This window comes from Pleurodeles waltl, chromosome 6 (assembly GCF_031143425.1).
Source record: "Pleurodeles waltl isolate 20211129_DDA chromosome 6, aPleWal1.hap1.20221129, whole genome shotgun sequence".
NCBI lineage: Eukaryota > Metazoa > Chordata > Amphibia > Caudata > Salamandridae > Pleurodeles > Pleurodeles waltl.
In genome coordinates this window covers 12258383-12282128 of record NC_090445.1, presented here as the reverse complement: position 1 = coordinate 12282128, position 23746 = coordinate 12258383, and the positions used below count along the sequence as shown (strand labels likewise).

General features: G+C 48.1%; 1 protein-coding gene across 1 annotated transcript; it reads right to left on the bottom strand.

The window, feature by feature from the left end:
* Positions 1 to 8342: 8342 nt before the first annotated feature.
* Positions 8343 to 22553, bottom strand: ENDOG (endonuclease G). Its single transcript, XM_069237019.1, has 3 exons — positions 20475 to 22553; positions 13403 to 13512; positions 8343 to 9132 (listed from the first exon to the last, which is right to left on the bottom strand). Exons 1-3 carry the CDS (start codon positions 20949 to 20951, stop codon positions 8850 to 8852), a joined length of 870 nt encoding a protein of 289 aa, XP_069093120.1. The 5' UTR covers positions 20952 to 22553; the 3' UTR covers positions 8343 to 8849.
* Positions 22554 to 23746: the final 1193 nt, after the last annotated feature.

Genomic DNA, 23746 nt, shown 5'->3' with positions numbered 1-23746 from the left:
ATGATTCAACCATGTGAATCTATGAAAGTTCCAATACTGGAGTAACATATTGTTATGCTCCCCCTGGCTGTTACACGGTGATGGATACTCCGTAATTATCCCTAAATTATGAAGACAAGGTGGAGGCTTGTTTTAATGACTGTTGTTGTCATGGTTTCTCTCTTAAAATGTGCTCATGGACCCACATTTATTCTGCTTACACAGGATATCCAGTAACTCTGACGTATTGAATCACAATTCTTACAATACAAGTGAATTCTACCAACATAGATCTGTACACAGAGTAATCTGTCCAACGTTATCACTATAATCAGCATCTGTTAGGCATGCAGTGCTGTACGACGTAATGTACACTTGAAAAGGTGCAGTAAAAAGTTTAAAAATAATAAAGACCCAGGAGTTCAAGATGCCCACTACAGCAGGTTATCCCACTATTGCTGGAGGGAGACTGTAGGGCGGCTGCAGACCTTCAGGATGTACACTTCCTTACCCTGAGGAACAGCAAGCACAGGAAGTACCTCATGTTTGTGAAACAATATCCATTACCAATTGAAGGGTGTAAAATTTGCATCAAGTGTGTTCACAAAATGGGGGGGGCGTGGTCAACATGGCCGGAGCGGATGCATGATCCGAGCTCCGCTCGTGGCCCACCACTAACTGGCGAAATACGGGCGTCCATGCAGCCGTCTGAACACTGGAATCGGTTGCACAGGGGTAACGTGAGCCTCCGTAGTCGGCCGCCACCCGAATCGAGGATTGAGAAGATCCAGAGGGGCAGCGCTGGGCTGAGCCTCAAGCAAGCCCAGATGAGAGAGGGAAGGCCTTCTCCAACTGACGAAGCCCGTTGGCGAATGTAACGCTGGACAGCGGTACGGCCGCATCAGACTGAGAAGAGAAATCGTGGTGGGGTGACCTCCCCCTGAACACAGGTACAACCCCCCTTCTTGGGGGCCACGACGCACTGGCGGCATTCCCCGAGCGCAGCAGCAGTGGGGGTGCGTGTGAGGAGCGGCGCTCGGACTCCGTACAGCACGTCACGATGTAGTGAGGAGACAGTAACTCGCCCACCCCCAAGCATTCCCCGGCATTTGGAGACGCGGCTCCTGGGAGAAGGCAGGCCACGACGAGGGGGAGAAACGGTGCGCCCCCCCTCAAGACAAACGAAGAGCTAGCGCTGCCCCTCGGGCACGGTAATTGAACAAACATACGAGCGAAATAACAGCTGCTGCTACAGGCCGCGCACAATATATCAAGACAGGAGAGGGTCCCTCGGGCATTCTACTCCACGTGGCACCGACTCCTGCGACAGCAGAAAGCGACGGACACAGGAGAGCTGAAGGGGTAAAGAGAAAGCAGGAAAGCGGGAGAAACAAGAGGAACGAAGGCGAGTGGAGAAAAGAAAGAAGAGGTCAAACAGGAAGCAGAGAAAGTAAGAGCAGAGAAGAAGAGGGGAAGGGGAAAGGCAAAAAAAAAAGAGCAGGACAAAGAAAACAAGAAGGCCTCAATAACAAAACAAGACAACTTCTCTCAGAAAGAGGTGGAAGAACAATAGAGAAACAAGACGAAGTTGGAGGGGGGGAAAAAAAAAAAAAACTTGGAGTGAGGCCTTGAAGCAAATTCAGTAACCTGCCACGACACTCGTGCAAAGCACAACAACCAGCAAGGCCCAGACAACTGACGCCTTACCCAATAAGTACTGCTACCATAACTAATATAAACATGGGCAAACCGAAACCCCTGAAAGCGCAACCAAATACAGAAGCTGAGACCACCTCCCCCGAAGGAGAAACAGGCACCTAAACTGACGCTCTTCAAAAGATGTCTGAAACCTTGGCCGCTCATTCCACACAATTCGACAAAGTGCTATAAGCGGTATTAGACACGAAGACATCACTAGGAGGGAAAATAGACTCAGTTGTACTGGAAGTAAATCGCCTTCGCACTGACCAACGGAAACTGGCAGAGAGAGTCACCATCACTGAGTCGGCACTCGAAACGGCCCATCCAGCAATAGCAGAGCTGAAAGCTCAAATCCAACGTTTGGAAAGCGACATAGTATCGCTACAACGCAGAGCTGAGGACGCTGAGATTCACTCACGCAGAAATAATGTAAGGTTCCTAGGGGTCCCGGAACGAACAGAACTCCTGAACACTACCTGGAACGATGGCTCAGAGACACAGTGCTGCCTCAAACCGCATCACAGTCACTAGTAATAGAACGCGCACATAGAGTCGCGGGTGGACCCCCCCGCACAGACGCCCCACCCCGCCCACTGATAGCAAGGTTCCTAAATTTCAGGGACCGAGATCAAGTGCTGCAAAGCTTTCGAAATAAATTCCCTGTCCGCATGGAGAACGCCGAGATAACAGCATACCCGGACTACACGATGGAAGTCCAGCGCAAACGCGCCACCTTTACCAAAGTGAAACAGATTCTCCGCGACAAGAATATATCTTACTCTCTCCTGTTTCTGTCTAAAATGACAGTAATTGATGGCGATAGGACTCTTTTCTTTCCATCCGCAGAAGACACATAGACATGGCTGCATGTCAAAGGCCTAGTAGACCCAGTGATAGAACCAGATGGAAACGGCGAATGGCTGGAACAACGCCCCAGAAGGAAGAGAAAAACCAATGCCAGGGTCAAAACTAGACCATCAAAATCTCAGGCTGCAGATGCACAAGCACAGGTCCTCAAAGTAGCAACCATATTCGCATCTACGCAATCGCTGTCCAGAACTGAAAACAGAGACTTGGACTCAAATTCCTCACGTGACTGTCCAAGTCCTCCTTCTTCACCACTAATATTTGGCCCGCCTTGACCCCACGCTCTGCAGACAATATATGAAACCGCGCAGACATGCTGAGAAAAACTAAAACACTACATAAACAAAGAACATACTAAAGTAACAGGAAGCACAACTGAACCAGGGTCACTAGGGACTGATAAAAATCAATATACACAGGGCAGGCTACATCCTCCCGGAAACGAAAACAGCAGATCACCCAGAAAGACCGGCACAAATAGACTACCCTCAAGCACCAGAAGCAGACACAAGACCGAACGACAGAGACGGACAGGGATGCAAGATCATCCACGTGGGCCACGGACAGCAGTAAACCCAGATCCCCTTTGGCCACGCCTCCACACCCAGTGGGATTACCGTATGGACTCGAAATCAAGTAACGTAAAGAACGGCACCAGTTGTGCGACACAGTTTGTTATGGTTTTGGTTTTTATTAGTATTAGTACACCAACATATACATCCCAACAGTGGTCACAGATAGCGCGCTCAGGGGAAAGGGGACTCAGGGGGACGACGAGGAATCGGCGACAATCACTGCAGTGAAGTCACTGAGCGTAACAAAATGAATTACATGGCTACATATATCTTAACCTGGAATGTTAGAGGGATGGCTAACAAATAAATGCAATAGAATTTATAATTACCTCAAACGCCATACAATACATATAGCAACATTGCAGGAGACACACCTCACAACAGAAGACCTAAACAAATTATCTAGGAAGTGGTCAGGAAAGATATACGTCACCAACATATCTACGTATACAAGAGGCGTGCTGATATGGATAGCCCCCAATGTCCCCTACACAGTGGTACATACACAAATAGACAAAGACGGCAGATATGTCCATCTAAGAGGGGAACTGGATGGAAAACAATTGTGCATCACGGGCATATATGCACCTAATATTAAACAGACAGATTTCCTACTATCCACTTATGCAGCACTAACATGGGACCCACTAATACATAGCATATGGGGGGGGAGATTTAAATTGCGTACCAGACGCTAACATGGACAGACCCCACCCCCCACTGGAAGGCGCCCCAAGTAGAAGACTATTCCAAACGTTACGAAACTGGATGTCAGATAGAAGACTACATGACGCATGGTGGAACTTACACCCCACGGATAGAGAGTACTCCTTTTTCTCCCCTGTTCACCAACTACACACCCGCATAGATCTACAATTATACACAAGCGAACTCGCACAATTGCTAATAAAGGCAGCCTACTTGGCTAAAACAATATCAGACACAGCCCTCGCTATTGCGCGACCCCCCCCCTTCCGAGAAGAGCTAGCAGAGGGAATAGACTCCTATTTTAAAATAAATGCAAACACGGCGTCGTCAAGAGCAATAGAATGGGACCGCCGCAAGGTGGTGATAAGAGGCCTGTGCATGTCCACATCAGGATGAGTCTGCAAGACACTACACAGGGAACTGGGCGACATTGAGAGAGGACTGAGAGAAGCGGAGAGGATAGCGGGACAGAATGGAGAGGGCGAAGATAATATGATTGAACTGAAAAAACTATAGGCTGAAATCGATGCGCGCTTGCGAAAATATGACTACTGCCACTACACAGCGCGAATACACGCCGAATATTAAAAAGGCGAGCAACAACACCCCACCATAAACGCCATCCGAACAGAGGAAGGCAACATAGTCAACACACAGACAGAAATAAATAAGACCTTTAAACAATATTATGCCACTTTATACAAGGCAAAACCCCCTCTGCCCGAACGACAAATAAGTGAATTCTTCCAGACACCTCAGCTAACTAAGCTTACAGAAGAACAACTGTCAGAACTAGAAAAACCCATAGCACTGGAAGAGATCCAGCAGGCGCTGAAACAAATGGCGCATAGTAAAGCCGCAGGAGCAGATGGACTCCCAGCGGAGTATTATCAGGCTTTTGCAACACAAATAACGGCACCATATTTAGAAATGCTACAAGAAGCATTTGAAAAAGGTCACCTCCCAGAATCACAACGCGAGGCAATCATAGTGGTCCTCCACAAAAAAGGATGCGACCCACTAGATGTTCGGTCCTATAGTCCATTGTCCTTAAACTCTGACTGTAAATTATTAGGGAAGGTGCTGGCAAACCACCTAATGCCAATGCTAATCCACCCGGATCAATCCGGTTTCATACCCGGCCGCAGTACACATACACATATCAGATGCCTCTTACGACTCATAACCGAAACCCCAGAATTAGACTACACAAGGACGGCGGTATCACTAGACAAAGAAAAGGCATTTGACACGCTGGGTTGGCCATACCTGATGAGATCCCTAAAAAATATGGGGTTCGGCAATACATTCATAAGAAGGATAAAAACACTATATGCAGACCTGAAAGCAAGAGTGAAGACAGGCGAAATAATATCGGAGGAATTTGAAAAAGGCAGAGGCACCAGACAAGGATGCCCATTATCACCGTTATTGTTCGCAATAGCAATCGAACCACTAGCAGCACGACTGCGCCAGGAGGCACCAAAGTGGGGCATTCCTGACAGAGAAGCACACAAGAACATCTCTCTAAATGCGGATGATGCGCTAATACACTTGCGCGATCGCTCGGAATCTCTGCCAGACCTATTGCACCTGTTAAATATATTCGGAGATATATCGGGCCTACAAGTAAATTGGGCAAAATCATGCCTGTTCCCGATGCAATTAACTCCAGACCCCCAAAGAGAAGTAATCTCCACACACAAGCTACAGTGGTGCTACACCACTTTCAAGTATCTGGGGGTACAAATCTATCACAACGAACATGACCTCAGAGAAGGCAACTTAGATCGCACAATCAGGTCTATAAGAAGCTGAATGCCCTTCTGGTGCTCACTCCCGCTCTCACCCATGGCCAGAGTAGCAAAAGCCCAAATGATCGAACTACCACGTATTCTGTATTACTTCTCGGCATTACCACTTAAACTCCCCAAGAGCTACTTTACACCCATAGCTAGCCTGCTGACAGACTTGACGTGGAACATAGGTCGCCGCCGAGTAGCCCTAGCCAAGACTTACCTGCCATTAGAAAAAGGAGGGCTGGGAGCACCCCAATTCGAATTATACTACGCAGCGGCACAAATTACACTGGATCATGGACTGGGCACGTAACCCAAACGGCTCGGAGGGGCGAATGATAAATACCCTGCTGGGACAACCAGACACTATAAACTAGCTCATTGGTCAAGATAAATCAGCGCACAATGGCAAAATCCTGCTGGAAGTAGCAGATTGGGTATGGCGCCGATATGTAATGTCGACAGGACGCAAACCACCATATTCACCCAGAATACCACTACTAGCTACCCCAGGACTAAACAACATAATAGGACAATTTAAACTAATAACATGGGTAGATAAAGGCATTAATACAATAGGAGACATATTTGAAGCGGGACACTTCTTATCATATGAAGTACTGATGGACAGGTTTAACCTAGGCAAGGGCGAATTTCTCGCATACAGGGCGCTACAACAAGTAATACGCAATATATGGGGCAATGGCAACAATGAACCTAATACCGCACCAGTACTTCACAAATTACTGACAGGAGTAGGCACACAAACAGATATATCCTGGATATATCGCACATTACAGAACCACCCAGAAGAGGCCCAAACTCAAGCAAAAAGCAGATGGGAGACGACATTACAAGCCCCCTTACCCACAAAAAAATGGAACATGGCACTGGCAAATACGAAAGAAGTATCGCAAAATGCCCGTTTCCGGTACACGCAATTTAAATATCTACACCAGTCCACCTCACCCCAGCCAAAATAAAACGCATGTTCCCACAATCTGACCCGGAATGCCCGAGATGTGGGACACTGGAAGCAGATTTTTTCCATATGACGTGGAGTTGTCCCCCGGTACATCGTATGTGGCAGGAAGCAACGACACAAACAGCCACCTCGTTGAGTTTACCACTCTCCCACTCTCCAGAGTCTTGCCTATTAGGAATACGCACACGAAAAGGAACAGACAAGCAAAAACACAGAAGTGCTGACCTCGCGTTCATCTTACTCAAACGCCTAATTGCCATATAGTGGAAATCACCCAGCGCACCAAGCATACACCGCTGGACAGAACACATGCTACTCTGGACTAAAGCAGAAACGCAAATGCTACATACACTACGCGACAGCGGGGTGGAAATTAAAGGGGCAGATATATGGGACTCTACCATAGAACAACTGGAGCAAAAAGATGATAACCGACCTCCCTGAATCAGGTATACGGCTACCTCAGGAGTGGACACACCTGAGTGTCATTAACCCGCGAAGAATAGACAACACAGGGAAAAAAAAAAAGCAGGCCCCTCTGAACCTGGACTGCACACCCTCCCCCCCCAAAACTAGCACCCCCCACCCACCCTTTTCTCCCCCTGGGCTATTCTCTTACACAGCACTGGACATAAACCGGTAACACATACAAGCAATAATAATCTATACATGGCGTAATTTGTTATTGTTAACCTTTTTTTCATTTTTTTGTTTTTCTTTCTTGTTTTCTCTTTAAATTGTCCTGTCGACACACTATGTAAATCGTAGTAACATAACAAATGTAACGATAAATTGCTGTAATAATGTGTGGATATTTTCAACTAAATGCAAGCAATGATAAAACTAATAAACAGACTAAAAAAAAAAAGTCTGTTCACAAAATGTCTTTCAGTAGTGGCAGTTCCCTTGAGAAGGTAGGGGTTACATGTGTACTCCTATCTAGACGACTGGATGGTAAAGACCAGCTTGCAGAAATATTCCCAGGACAGCATGCCTACATTGACCAGTATGTTGCAAAAAGTAGGCTTCTTAATGAACATGGAAAAATCTTCATCAAGTGAGAAAATGTTCCTAGGTGCAACCCTAGACGCAGACATAGGAAAGACCTTCCCAGGCCTGAAAAGATTCCTGGTATTAACAGAGCAGGCTCGCCTGTCCCAGAAGGGCCAGTATCTGACGGTGAGGACTGTGATGAAATTACTGAGGATGATTGCATCCTGCATCTCACTAATACCACACAACAGACTACACATGAAACCAGTTTTGGAGTGGTTATAGGCACACTGGTCACCAGCAGCGGGGGACTGGGAGGATCCTAGTGGTTGTAACAGAAAAGATGCAAAAGGAGATGTTGTGGTGGAGTGTCAGAAACATGACCACTTCTATGCCCTTCACAGCAGACTGTTCCCAAGTGGGCTGGAGGGGGGCACTTATGGGATAAAAAACAAATGTTACTCTGCAAAGTGGAAGACATTTACCAAAAGATGGTGTAGGAGGAACGTCATACAGAACAACTCTACTGACACCAGTTGTCCGGTACTGAATAAACCCAGTAGACGAAGAGCTAGCATATAAATCTATCGCAGTACACCCAGCAGGTGTAGTCATTGACCGTGTAGAGCTAGAAGCAGCCACACGGTCTGCATGTGCCTCTTACAGAGGAAGAGGATTAAGATGCATGACAGTCTGTGCGTTCCTTTTGGCTACAACAGTAAAATATACACCCAGTTATTTTAAAACAGAACAGTAATTTATTAACGAGGTTCCTTCACAGGATACAATGTACTGGCGGCTGAAACGTCTGCAAGAGGTACCATGCAAGGACGCTGAAATGTTCGCACCGACTACAAAGTGGCGTCCGAGTTATGGTTCTCTTCAGCTTTCGAATAACAGAATTAAACCAGTTACATTTCTGTGATTAAATTCTTCATTATCCTATCTGCACAAGGAGGAAATGCTTATCGCCGACTAGGCATCGAGGGCATGTCCTGCTCGTTCAGTCTGTGTTCTGTAGATGGTTGGTGCCCTGTTCACCATGTCGTTTGTTCTCGCAGTGTACTTTATCCCACTCGGTGATCCTTTTATCTTCTTGCAGTGACCCCTGTCCTGCTCACAGTGTCCCTTTGATCGTCTTGCAGTGTTCCTTGTCCTGCACAGAGCATTCCTTGGATCTTTTCGTGGTGTCCCCTGTCCTGCTCACATAGCTGTGTACAAGTCACGGAGAGCTGTCTCTCCTCAACGGGTACCGGCTGAGATGGCCTTTAAACTGTTTGTCCTTTTCATGATATTAGGAACAAAGAGTAGACCAGATGCTCGTTCGATGCTCTCGATTGGGACCAGGAATCGTTCCAGAGGGATCTTCTCGTCCACCGGGCTGTTGGGCATCACGTAGGGACGGAGCTCGATTTCCCCATTGGGTTTCTCCAAGAGGACAACTTTGAAGAAGTGTGTAGGGACAGCCACATTATTCTTTCCGATCACTTGGTACTTCACGTACATCTTCCCATCTGCTTCCATCCTGTGGGAAAAGAGAAGAAAGTGGGAAATGTGCAACAAGGAGCAAGTGGAAGATCCAACATAAAGGAAGAGCTCACGAACTTCAGAACTACAACCTACAGCAAGTTATTGCTAAGGACTATGAAAAGGGTGCAGCAGCAACTGGTATCTGCAGGGTGAGAACACCCTGGGCATAGGAAAGAGAACAGAGGGTCTGAGATGCTGGAACCTACAGCAAGGAAACACTAGGCTAAGAGAGGAGAACAGTGAATATCTAGAACTGCAGTAAAAGATTTCTAAGGGCTACACACAGAGTGCAGCGGCAACTGGTATCTGCAGGGCGGGAGCACCCTGGGCATAGGAAAGAGAACAGAGGGTGAGGCGCTGGAACCTACAGCGGGTAAGGGATGGGAACGGTGAATATCTGCAGCAGCAGCAGCTTACGCCAAGGGGTCATCCTGGGTAGGGGATGTGGATGTATGTTTATAATGAACTAACTCAAGAATTTGTAAAGGCAATAGGTGAGTGTGCCCTACAAACAGGCCAGCTGGCATCCCCTTCCATGATCACCGTTACTTCCTTTCTCACTGTAGCTGTACTTCTCTTCCGAGTGCCAACTGCTGTAACAGCAAATTCACACAACATACTCCTGCACAAACACCAAAACAAAATTATTCTTGGTTTTCAGGATACTGCAGAGGTCACCAGGTCAGATGTGCCTGATCACACTCCTAGCCCTTGGAAGCACCCCCCCCCCCCCTCCCTTCACCCGGAGCAGTAGGTCAGAGAGGAAAACTTGGGTTGCTGAAGCATTTATCCCCTTTAAGAAGGGCTGCCAATTATGGAACTCTTTCGCAAACTTTGCACAGATTCTTTATGGGGTTGAAGATTCTGCTCTGCATAGCTGGATAGAGGGCCGGACTCTATCCGGGGCTGGGGTGTAGCAGGAGTGGAGGTCCAGGCTTAATGCAGGGCATGGTGAACCATAGGACCAGGCCGCAATAAAGAGACACCAAGCTATTCTCAGGACCAGGGTACCCAGTAATGAAAGAACAAAGTACACACAGCACCGGGCTAACTACAGGAGTAACATAACATGAAAGCCCAGCAGCTGCCCATTCCTCCTACTTTAGAATGGCTTTTGCAGGACAATTTGTCCTTTCTGCGTCAAGATCTCCAGGCTCTTTTAAAGAAAGAAACCATAGAGAGGGTTCCAACCTCTGAGAACAGAAATGGGTATTATTTCTGATATTTCCTGGTGCCCAAAAAGGGCAGAGGTCTTTGCCCTATTTTAGATCTTCGACCTCTTCATTTCTTACCGCAGAAGGGTAAATTCAAGATGCTCATGCTTACCTAGATTTTAGCTGCCCTGGATCCAGGACATTGGAACGTGGCATGAGATCTGCAGGACACCTATTTCCATGTACCCGCCCTGCAGGATCACGTGTGCTGCCCACCGTTCTAGGTGGGCCACAAGCATTTCAGTTTGGCATGCTCCCTTTCAGCCTCAGCACTGCCCCTCAAATACTGCCCTTCTCATGAACCGGTCGTCCGCTATATTGATGAATGGTTGCTTGAGTCATGCTCGCCACAGCCGGTTGCAGACTACCTCCTTACATCACTGGGGTCCACTATCAACGTGCCAGAGTCACACCTGATGTCTTCGCATAGGCTTCCTTTTATCAGAGCGATCCTCAATACAATGTACTTTCGGGCCTCACTTCTCTCCCGACGAGTCCAGGACAGTCTGGCTATGATCCAGATGTTTCTACCTCAGTCCTGGGTCTCAGTGAGGATGGCTATGAGGCTTCTGGGCCTAGTGGCCTCTTGTATCCTGCTCACCGACCATGCTAGTTGGCATATGCGAGCTCTGCAGTAGAGTCTGAAGTCTCAGTGGCCCCAGCTCCAAGGCAACCGGTCAAAATCCATCCAGGGTTTGGAGTAGACTGCAAACATTCTGCACTGCCAGCTGCTAGACTGCACTTCTTCTCTGGAGTGGCAGTGCATTACCCTGGTCTTGAGCCATCTGGCGGGATCATTTAACGCCAGGGCAGACAAACTCAGGCACCTGGTGGAATACGAATGGCGGTTACATCTCAAAGTGGCACAGGCAGTTTCCAGCAGTGGGAAAACCCAGGCTAGGACTTTTTTGCCACCATCAAGAACATGCACTATCAAACCCATTGCACAATGTTGTTTTCCAAGAAGGCTCTCTCTTGTAGACATATTCCTGACAGAGTGGAGCTCGTGACTCATGTACACCTTTTCATTACTGCCTCTCCTGCCCCAAGTTCTGTAGAAAATCAGGAACGACCAGGTCCAAGTCATCCTTGTGGCTCCAGATTGGGCCAGGAGTGTGCGGTACTCAGAAATTCTAGGCATAAGCATCTGTCCTATTATCAGACTTCTGCTTCGGGAGAATTTGTTGCAGCAGCAGGGCAGGGTCTCATACCTGAACCTGCTCAGTCTGCACCTCCGGGTCTGGAGACTGAGCAGTGACAGTTGACTTAGTCTGATTTTTTCCAGATGTTGAGGATTTCATCCTGGCTGCCAGGCATCCCTCTACAACATCTGTCTTTGCCAGGCACTATGACAAGTTAGTTGCCTGGTGTGGCACCTGAAATACTGACCTGTGACAGACTAGCTGTCGGATGTCTTGTTATTTGTGTTATCTTTGACCCAGTAAGGACTTGCACTGGGTACCCTTAAAGGTTACTTGTCAGCCCTTTCAGCTTTTTTACGTTTACCAGACCAGCTGTCCTTGTTCAAATTTCCAGTTGTGATGGGGTTTCTAAAACCTGTGACACATTTATTTCCTTCCAACTTGTTTATGATGCCACAATGGGATCTTGATTTGGTCCTCATTTTCCTCGTGTGCACGCTCTTTGAACCATTGTACAGCTGTATCCCCTACGTCTCCAGATTCAAAAGATGGTGTTTCTGATCACGTTGACTTCAGCTCATCGCATGACCGAGCTTCAGGCTCCCTCGGTACAGCAGCCTTACAACACCTTTTTACAAGAGAAAGTGGTGTTGAGGATCAGGACGGCCTTTTTTGTCAAGAGTTGTGACTGCTTTTCACATTGGGCAATTCATCCCTTTCCCGACATTCTTGCTCCACTTCACCTCTCAAAAGAGGAGAGACTCCATCAGCTGGACCTCAAAAGAGCTTTGAGCTTCTACATCAATTGTACCAAAGACCACCAGGTGGATGATCAGCTCCTTGTGAGGTCCTCTGAGGCAAAGAAGGGCATGGCAGTGCAGGAAAGCACTCTGTCAAGGTGGGTAGTCGTCTGCATTAAAATCCGCTACTCACTAGCCAAGTAGCAGCGTTCGGAGGGTTGATGGCCCCTTCTCCTCCTATGATTAGCCGAAGCCCCCTTTCCTTCTGCGAATAGTACACAGCCCTTCCTGCTCCACTGAACACCCTGGGGCCCTCCCCCATCTACATATAATCAGATGCACCTCCCACCTTTGCAAGTAGCCTGGCACCTTTAAAATTATCCCATTGATTGGCACTGGGAATTCCCTAGCTCTTTGGCTACTCCTGTAGTTACTCAAGACAAAAGAGAAGGTAGGAGGCAAGCATGCCAGGCTTAATCATTCCGCCACTAGGGCAGGTATTAAAGTATTGTACTCCCTGGTAGGTAGGTATTTTTAACCATTCTAAGACCCCCCCCCCCAACTCCTATGTTTTCTTCCACTCAAGATATATAGACTATATATTTCAAAAGTGCTCCCACATAATCCGTACGGCGAAGTACGCCTCGTTCCGCAGCAGAACGAGAAGAACCCAATGATGATGCATGCCACCAAGGAGTAAGGTTTTTTTAAAGGATTTTTTTTCCTGCTTTTCTCTCCGGTGGAGACTCTTCCTGCTGTGCATACTCTGCTCTTGCATTTCTCAGTACCCTGGCCCTGAAAATAGCTTGATGTCTCTTTACTGCGGCCTGGCCCTATGGTTCACCATGTCCTGTATTAAGCCTGGACCTCTAGTGGATACACTGATCCCTGTGGATAGCTCTGGTCTTCTGGATAGCCTGGTCTTGAGGATACTCTGGTTTATAGCCTCTCTGCGGAGTTACCTTGGTCCTAAGGATACCCTGGTTTGGTAGGTACAGTAGTCTTGAAGACTCCCTGGTCGTGTAAATATCTTGGTCCTGTAGATATCATGGTCTTGTGGCTACCATGAGACATTAGATATGACCCCGTCTCCAACCCCTGCTTCATGCTTACCCTTGCCCTGACCCTCACCGTGCCTGGCCCTGAGAAGTAGGCAACACTGTCCTTACCTTGGCAGGAAGAGGGGTCCAGTGCAGACGTACACACCCTTATTGTATCTGGCAAGGCTCCGGCAGTACTTTTCCAGGTTATTCCAGGAATTCTGGTTCAGTTGAGGGTCCTGTGGATAGGAAAACTATAACACTGAGACTTATAGACCTGGTGACAGCAGCTAATGACAGCCCAGCCTGCCCCCATTTTCCTGCCTGTTAGCTCAGTGTTTTCACCTTGATTATTCCCTTGCCCCACTTTATGTTTGAGATACTAGACGCCACTTGCCAGGATGCATGCCAAATTCTCTGGTGTTGTAAGGAGGGGCCTGGGTGAGCTCTCTGAAGTATTGCATTTGCTACTGGAGCAGTAAGAGAGATAAAAGGGTGCCATGCACAGTGTTCTCCACTACACTTCAGCCTTTACACAGCGCTTCATTGCTGTGTTGAGATGGGAAAGCACGTTGTGGTGATCAGGTGGCTGGAAGCCCTTCCAAAAGGCATGAATGGAAGAGTGTAGTTTTGTAGTGTGGCCCTTGTGGGAAGCATTGGTGTAGTGCATCATGTGGTTTAGAGATGTATTTCAAGCAGAAGACAACAACCATATATCTATACTAAAGCAAGAAGTAGTCAGGAGTAGGGTATGGACAGGTGGACCTGCACACAGTTACATAGTTTTCTTAGGCGTGCTCCAGCTCAGCGGTGTTATGTGATTGGAAATAGCCAGCACCCACTGAACACTGAAGTAGTAGTCAGTGATTCTTGCAAGAGTGCTGCATTTACTGCAGCCTTCGTGCTTGTGTGAGAGAAGCTTGCAGTCTACTACACAGGCTGTCTTTGTCCTTGTAAAGTCAAGCATGCACCCTTCTGCCTGTGCTGTACCTGTCATGGGTGTACGTGTGTGTGTATAGCATGCCTTGATGATTCCTTTGACATACCTGTGATATTCTGTGTATGCTAGGGAAGCTTGCAGTCCTACTGCACAGGCTGTCTTTGTCCTTGTAAAGTCAGGCATGAACCCTTCTGCCTGTGCTATACCTGTCATGGGTGTACGTGTGGCATGCCTCGATAACTGCTGTGATATTCTGTGTATGCGAGGGAAACTTGCAGTCCTACTGCACAGGCTGTCTTTGTAAGATCAAGCTTCCACCCTTCTCCCTGTGCTACACCTGTTATGGGTGTACGTGTGTGTGTGTGTGTAATATGCACAGATAATTCCTGTGATATTCTGTGTATGCGAGGGAAACTTGCAGTCCTACTGCACAGGCTGTCTTTGTAAGATCTAAGATCAAGCTTCCACCCTTCTCCCTGTGCTACACCTGTTATGGATGTACGTGTGTGTGTGTGTAACATGCACAGATAATTCCTGTGATATTCTGTGTATGCAAGGGAAGCTTGAAGTCCTACTGCACAGGCTGTCTTTGTAAGGTCAAGCTTGCGCTGGAGACCCAAAGGATGCCTTCTGGAAGGACACCCAGAAGTTTTGAGAACTTTTGGAAAACAGCTCCATATGGTGACCGGTCTGAATTTCAGGTTCACCCCCCTGAATCCCCTGAGCTTTTCCTTGTCTATGAGATTTCCAGGAGCTGACCAGGACCTCGCCCTAAGCCAAGCTGACGATGTTGCATCAAAGCCCGGCCTGACGAGGCGCCTCGTCCAACGACGACAGAAAAAGCTCCCGAAAAACAACCAAGTCCAAAGGTAAAACTTTGACTCAGGCCTCCCATTAAGTGTATTTAAGCAAGGCTACATCGCAAACTGCCTCAAATTGTGACTTGTTCCCAGTCAAGCGCGACCTGATGTCCCCGGTTGGTGCTATTGGTTTTTGAGCACTAGAAAGCACATTTTTTATTTATTCTTTTAAAATTCATATCTTTGGTCCCCTATATTGGATTTTATTAGTTTTGGTGTCATTTTAAAGATATAAATATATTCCTAATTTCATAAAGTGGCGTTATCTGTGTCTTTCTTCCTGCTCTCTGTGAGGAGAGGCCGTAAATATCTGCGTGCAGCCTACTCTCACCTCTTTGTACTTCTGTGGTGGACACTCCACCTGGAGACTGTCCCACTGGGCAAAGCATCCTTGCAGATAGAGGCAAGGCCTGGAAGGTGTACTGGCCACTACTCATGAAAGGGAAACCATCCCAAACCAGTTCCAAGAAGCAGACCTGGAATATGTGTCCGCTGTCTGCAAAACTGGTATAAAGATGGGCACTCAAGATCCCATTGTTGTTGGTTGTTGTCTCTTCTACCGAGTAGAGATTACTCCTCAGAGTACTCCAGGACTAATACGGAGCCAGGGGTTAGTATTGCACTGTCAAATAAATCCGCACAGGCGAGGGAACAAAATATTCTGCTTGTGAGGAAGGGAAGGAAGCACCAAGCCGCCAGCAGGAAGAGCAGATCATGGAATGGACTAGTGCAGTGGTTCCCAACCTTTTGACTTCTGGGGACCCCACCTTTATCAGTACTGGAACCCGGGACCCCCACTGAATCATTATTGGAATCAATAAGTCATTACTGAAAGCTTGGGACCTCATCTGTTAATATTACTAAATTTTATAAGCATTCCTGGAGCCCCTGAGGAGGCTTTGCAGACCCTCAGGTGTCCCCGGACCACAGGTTGGAGTAGTGTTATTGACTCTGGCACAGGGTGTGTCCACCAGAAATTTGGGAAAGTGCCTCAAAGAACCTGCAGTACTGCCTGGTCGGACAGTGTGACCTTTCTCATTTATCCTCGTCAGAGCTGCCAACCACCTTTAGTGGTATGCCTGTGTGGTAGGGTGCAGGAAGTTGGCTCTGTATATACTATCTCAAAGTAAGAGGTTCCCGTTAGAGGTAAGATAGTGGCAAAATTAGATAATTCTAATGCTCTAATTTGTGGTAGTGTGGTCGAGCAGTAGGCTTATCAGAGGGTAGTGATAAGCATTTGTTGTACACACACAGGCAATAAATGAGGAACACACACTCAAAGACTTAACTCCAGGCCCATAGTTTTTATATAGAAAAATATATTTTCCTAATTTATTTTAGAACAACAAGATTCAAGATTTGAAGTAAATACATAAATGGCACAGGTACTCCACACAGGTAAGTAAGGAACTTTGAATTAGAGCAGTAACATACACAGTTTAAGTTAAAATGGCAATAAGCTATTTTAAAAGTGGACACTTTGTACAAAAATCAACAGTTCCTGGGGGAGGTAAGTATTGGTTAGTTTTTCAAGTAAATAAGGCACTTACAAGTTCAAGTTCCAGGGCATAGGCAGCCCACCGTTGGGGGTTCAAGGCAACCCCAAAGTCACTGCACCAGCAACACAGGGCCGGTCAGGTGCAGAGGGCCCAAAACACATAGGTGCCTATGAAGAACAGGGGTGCTCCGATTCCAGTCTACCAACAGGTAAGTACCTGCGTCTTCAGAGGGCAGACCAGGGGTGTTTTGTAGAGCACTGGGGGGGGACACAAGTAGGCACACAAAACACACCCTCAGCGGCACAGGGGCTGCCGGGTGCAGTGTGCAAAGCAGGTGTCGGGTTTTCAATAGGAATCAACCCGGGGGTCACTCTAGCGGTGCAGGCAGGGCACAGGAGGGCTTCTCGGGCCAGCCACTGACTGGGCTAGTCAGAGGGTCGCCTGGTAGTCACTCCTGCACTGGAGTTCGGTTCCTTCTAGTCCTGGGGGCTGTGGGTGCAGTGCTCGGTCCAGGCGTCAGGTTCTTTGTTTCAGGCAGTGGCGGTCAGGGGGAGCCTCTGGATTCTCTCTGCATGCGTCGCTGTGGGCTCCAGGGGGGGTCGTCTCGGGTTACCCATGAGTGTGGGTTTACTATTCTGAGAAGTTTGATACCAAACTTTCCAGTATTCAGTGTAGCCATTATGGAACTGTGTGGAGTTTGTTTTTGACTAACTCCCAGTCCATATAATTAATATGGCCACACTGTACTCACAATGTCTAAGAATAGACTTAGACACTGTAGGGGCATATTGCTCATGCAGCTATGCCCTCACCTGTGGTATAGTGCACCCTGCCTTAGGGCTGTAAGGCCTGCTAGGGGGTGACTTACCTATGCCACAGGCAGTATTTTGTGTGCATGGCATCCTGAGGGGAATGCCATGTCGACTTTGCCTTTTTCTCCCCACCAACTCACACAATCTGCAATGGCAGTGTGCCTGTGTTAGGTGAGGGGTCCCTTAGGGTGGCACAACACATGCTGCAGCCCTTTGGGACCTTCCCTGGTCAGAGAGCCCTTGGTACCACTGGTATCTTTTACAAGGGACTTATCTGGATGCCAGGGTGTGCCAATTGTGTAAACAATGGTACATTTTTTGTGAAAGAGCACTGGTGCTGGGGCCTGGTTAGCAGGGTCCCAGCACACTTCTCAGTCAAGTCAGCATCAATATCTGGCAAAAAGTGGGGGGTAACTGCAACAGGGAGCCATTTTCCTACAGTAGGCCTGACTGAAAATGTGTACCCCACAAGTAGACTGCAAAATCACAGCACTGCCAAGTGTGTTGTTCGGTTCGGTTCAGTGGGAACTGTTAATTACAATAATGAGGATGTAGAATTGGCGTTATTTATTTGGTACAAAGACAGCAGGTTGTTTAGGTTATGACTTAAGGCAAGGCTCACGAAAAGTTTGGTTACAGGTCAGTGGATCGAGTTTTGATTGTCGTTCGAGTGGAAAGACAGTCAGTTGATAACCTTTGACAGTGGGTTTGCAGTCTGTTGTGACCTTCAAAGTTATGAGATGGTGCTTTTGGAGGTATAATGTTAATGGATTAAATATATTGGGTTATTAGTTTGGGATTTGTTCGTTATAACATGACAGTAAAAGAGTGATTTCTTAATCTTTTTCCGTTAATTTATATTTAAGTTCTTATATTTTATTTATTAATATTTCTGACTCACTTACTCTTATTATGGTGATTATGACTGCATGTTAAGGATTATCACTACTTTGGGTGTCTGCACAAATTAATAGGGTGATTATTTTAATCATGATTGAGCTGTTGGACACTAGCCCACCAAGTTGGTTTGGCACACTGGGTTCCACTATGCATTAATGAAATATATTTTGAGTGATTTTGATAAGATTACATTGAATGTAGCTTTGTCTTTTGACGATTGAGATTTAGATGAATGTGTTATAAGAAGCGACTACATTCCAGCCCTGAAGAAGTCCAGTGATGAAACACGTGTTGGCTGTGAGGTCGTTGTAAGGAAGTTGGACCCTTTTTTTTACAATGTGGATATTGTGCTTGAACTGTTAGTTAAAAAAGCTCTGGAGGAACACCCAAGACTATACATAATGGACTTTGGAAACCTTATGGATTGCCATTAGACTGTTCGGTAAACTTGGAAGGAAATGAACTTATACCTTTAGACTTTTGTGTAAGAATATTGAACTATAAGGGGGAGTTTTTGATATATTTCTTTGAGGATTATATAATTAGTAAATTCATGATCTATTACACTTTTGTTTTATTGCTTTTTATTTAGCCATTTGTTGTGTAATGTTAGTGGTAAATCCTTACATACTTAGGAACTCTTTCAATAGGTGAAAGCCCTTGGATTTAGGATAAGTGTATACTGGGTTAACGGGTGCCTCAGCATTTTTCATAAAAAATAATTAGACTGAATTTCAGTCAATATTTGGGGTTTTAGGGTGTATTCCCCACTGTAGTGCACCGTTGCAGACATGATGTTGAAGTAATTTAAGTTTAGTGAATTTTCCTTGGTGCGCCTTTTCTCCCTTTACAATACACCCCATTCTGGTAGAAAGTTCGGTCAGGACCAGCCCTGAAGATAAAGTGAATAGAGATTTGCACTGAGGGATGCCTTGTGAAGATCCAGGGTCATTCATCACCTTGAGGCACTGTGCCAAAGACAGCCCCAGGCTTCTGCTAGTCAAAAAATAGTCATCTGTAAGTGTGTGGCCGTTGATCTAAAAAAGAAGTACCAAATACACACTGTAGTGAGGCACATGAGTAAAGTCATACCAGCGTGCGTGAGTGAGCCGCGATATGCACCTTGCCACCCAGAAGGGGGTTTCTGACTGAAGCCTCCACTCCTGCTGCAACCTAGCGAGTGACACACTACATGGACATTTGCCACGATACCACATGAGAGACCCTGCTGCTGGTAAGAGTCAAACTGCCACAGGAGGGCCAAATACTACACCGCACTATACTACAAAGTTAGTGAGAGATTGAGTGATAATACAAACCTGGGGTTTTGGGGGGGGGGGTCTGGGAGCAGGAGCTACATATTCATAGACCTAGCTCAAACTCTGAAACTGGAAAGAAGGAACCCAGTAGAAGGGGACCACTACAGAGAGGTGACGGCCAAGACAGCAGAGGCCCATAGAGTGCAAAGACCTGCACCCTGGAACCAGGTATTTGTGCATTATTGAGTGTGTACTGGAATTCTATGTTTTCTGTGTAATGAAGTTCTTGTCTTTTCCACAAAGAAAAGCACTGGACTGGACAGTGATGCTACTGTGCTGCTGGGAGTTAAAGAGAGCGGTATTGATTATAGAGCCTGAGTAACCACACATGAACCTCTTGAGAAGCCTGTAACTGCTTGCCCTCACTACTACTGAGAGTCAAGTGTGTAAATGGTTACACATAGTCTTGTGGCCTCCTGAATGGGGTTTGACACAAGGCGCCTCTGGGAAGTTGCCTTAAACTCTACTTGTCAAGATGAGAAGGCAAGTAGGGGAGAATTTTGTACTGAAAGCATAGACTAGCGTAGAAGGTTAACAGTTTATTAATCTGAGCTGTTCAGGAAAGATTCTGGTCAAAAATGAAAAAGTGGGGTTCCATGAAGAGGACACTGGAATAGCAGATGATCCTATAAAATAAAATTCAGTGTAGATCTCATTCTTAAACCCTGAATTACTTGGTTAAAGGTGTAGACAAACGACAGCCTATCCTTCCTCTGAAGAACAAAATGCACTTCCCAACTCATTATCGATGAGTAGACAAAAGTCCTGGTAATGGTAGAAATGCAAGCTATGCATGGCTCCTGGAAAAACAGGCTAGTCAGAAACTGCACTTTGCGTCACCTCAAGGACTAAGGGGGTCTGCAAACAATACCTGTGGGGCAACATTGCTCAAATAGAAGGTCTCATCCATAGCCTTCTGGCTGCACTTGTGGTTCCTGGCAGCTGCCAAGTGTCCCCTGTCGAAGCCGCTCCCCTTGAAGTCAGCATTGGTGGCTCGGTGGTAGATGTGTATGGTGTTGTCCTCCTGGAACTCGCAACCTTTGCGGGTGGAAGAACCTTGTAGCCGCTCAGTGTCCAGCCTCTCAATGACCCATGCAGCGCCTCGAAGCCGAGGGTCATATGCCAATGCGTAGCCCTCACGGCTTCGCACTTGGGATAGGCCTCCAGGGAAGCCATACTTCGTTAGGCTAGCCCCAGGGGCCAGCTCTGTGGCAGCCTGAACAGTGAAGAGTCTTGGCTCAGGGTGAGCCCAGTGATGCCAGCTCACAGCTCCAGCTCCCAGGCCTGCCCCAACGGCTACAGATACAGCTGAGAGCAGCAATGCCCTGCCACCCCGGAGCCCATGCATCTCTGTGGCCTTCACAGATCCCCCAAGCCTACACTGCACACAGATCCCACCACAGTGTGAGGCTTGTGACCCCAATACTGCTGCACTACACCTGGAGCAAAATGCAGTGTTATCAATATTCACCCAGAGCTCAGCTGTACATCACCTAAAACAAACTGCACTAACCTGCAAAAACCACACTGTACCTAACCTGCCCACACCTAGAAACCACTGCAAAGTACAGGGTTATCAGCATTCACTCAATGCTCAGCTGTACGCCAACAAAAACAATATTATCACACCTAAAGATCAATGCACTGAGCCTGCAAAAACTGCACCCTGTACACAGCCTGTCTACACCCTGAAACCACTGCAGGATTATGGGCATTCACCCAGAGCTCAGCTCTGCCCCAACTAAAAGAAACTGCACTAACCTGCAAAGACTACACTGCACCCAACCTGCCTACACCTGGAAACCACTGCAAACTGCACTATTATCAACATTCACTCAATGCTCAGCTCCTCACCACCTAAAACAAACTGCACTAACCTGCAAAGACTACACTGCGCCCAACCTGCCCACACCTAGAAACCACTGCAAACTGCACTATTATCAACATTCACTCAATGCTCAGCTCCTCACCACCTAAAACAAACTGCACTAACCTGCAAAGACTACACTGCACCCAACCAGCCCACACCTGCAAACCACTGCAAACTGCACTATTATCAACATTCACTCAATGCTCAGCTCCTCACCACCTAAAACAAACTGCACTGACCTGCAAAAACTACACTGCACCCAACCTGCCCACACCTAGAAACCACTGCAAACTGCACTATTATCAACATTCACTCAATGCTCAGCTCCTCACCACCTAAAACAAACTGCACTAACCTGCAAAGACTACACTGCACCCAACCTGCCCACACCTGGAAACCACTGCAAACTGCACTATTATCAACATTCACTCAATGCTCAGCTCCTCACCACCTAAAACAAACTGCACTAACCTGCAAAGACTACACTGCACCCAACCTGCCCACACCTGGAAACCACTGCAAACTGCACTATTATCAACATTCACTCAATGCTCAGCTCCTCACCACCTAAAAAAAACTGCACTAACCTGCAAAAACTACACTGCACCCAACCTGCCCACACCTAGAAACCACTGCAAACTGCACTATTATCAACATTCACTCAATGCTCAGCTCCTCACCACCTAAAACAAACTGCACTAACCTGCAAAGACTACACTGCACCCAACCTGCCCACACCTAGAAACCACTGCAAACTGCACTATTATCAACATTCACTCAATGCTCAGCTCCTCACCACCTAAAACAAACTGCACTAACCTGCAAAGACTACACTGCACCCAACCAGCCCACACCTGCAAACCACTGCAAACTGCACTATTATCAACATTCACCCAGTGCTCAGCCCTGCACCGCCTGAACCTGCACTGGGGCCCTGGGCACTGTCAGCAGCTGCTGCTTGGACACAGAGGGCGGCGGGGGCTGGGACCAGAGCCCTGGGTCCGCTCCTGGAGACCGGAGACTTGCATTAAAGAACGACTCTAGGGCCTGTCATCTCGTCTCCCCCAACGACTCGTGACTGTGTGCTTGGGGTGACCTCAAACTACAGGAGCGCGTCCCCGATCCAAGATGGCCGCCAGTGACCTCTAAGGAGGGGTCACCGCTTGCTAGTCCTACCTCTACCTCTACGGCCACAGCTCCTACCTGAGGACGCGCCTGAAACAGCTGCGCATGCGTCAGCGGCGTGTCTACGTCACGTGGACGGCAGCTCACCACGGGCGGGTCATCGCGTGGAGGGAGCCCAGGGAGGGGCAGGGAGGGGGCGGAGCTAGACAGCAAGAGGCGGGGCCTCTGATGGAGCTGGAGACAGGGGGGAGGGGTCAAGAGGAGCTGGAGACAGAGAGAGGCGGGGGGGGGGGCAGGAGGGGCTGGAGGCAGAGAGGGGGTCAGGGGGAGCTGGAGGGAGAGAGGCCGGGGGTCAGGAAGAGCTGGAGACAGGCCGGGGTCAGGGAGGGGTCAGGAGGAGCTGGAGACAGAGAGGCGGGGGTCAGGAGGAGCTGGAAACAGAGAGGCTGGGGTCAGTGAGGGGTCAGGAGGAGCTGGAGACAGAGAAGCTGGGGTCAGGAGGAGCTGGAAACAGAGAGGCTGGGGTCAGTGAGGGGTCAGGAGGAGCTGGAGACAGAGAAGCTGGGGTCAGTGAGGGGTCAGGAGGAGCTGGAGACAGAGAAGCTGGGGTCAGTGAGGGGTCAGGAGGAGCTGGAAACAGAGAGGCTGGGGTCAGTGAGGGGTCAGGAGGAGCTGGAGACAGAGAAGCTGGGGTCAGGGAGGGGCCAGGAGGAGCTGGAGACAGAGAGGCCTGGGGGCAGGAGGGGCTAGGAGGAGGTGGAAACAGAGAGAGGCCGGGGTCAGTGATGGGTAAGGAGGAGCTAGAGACAGAGAGGCCGGGGTCAGGACGAGCTGGAGACAGAGAGGCGGGGGTCAGGAGGAGCTGGAGACAGAGAAGCTGGGGTCAGTGAGGGGTCAGGAGGAGCTGGAAACAGAGAGGCTGGGGTCAGTGAGGGGTCAGGAGGAGCTGGAGACAGAGAAGCGGGGGTCAGTGAGGGGTCAGGAGGAGCTGGAGACAGAGAAGCTGGGGTCAGTGAGGGGTCAGGAGGAGCTGGAAACAGAGAGGCTGGGGTCAGTGAGGGGTCAGGAGGAGCTGGAGACAGAGAAGCGGGGGTCAGTGAGGGGTCAGGAGGAGCTGGAGACAGAGAAGCTGGGGTCAGTGAGGGGTC

Bases quoted from the DNA above. Each gene is read 5' to 3' on its own strand.
- ENDOG (XM_069237019.1), bottom strand. From the start codon at position 20,951: ATGCATGGGCTCCGGGGTGGCAGGGCATTGCTGCTCTCAGCTGTATCT. The intron at 13,513-20,474 runs GTATTGTTTGCA...TCCTATCCACAG, and splicing joins TGAGCAATGTTGCCCCACAG to GACCCTCAACTGAACCAGAA. The intron at 9,133-13,402 runs GTAAGGACAGTG...CTTTTCCCACAG, and splicing joins GGACCCCTCTTCCTGCCAAG to GATGGAAGCAGATGGGAAGA.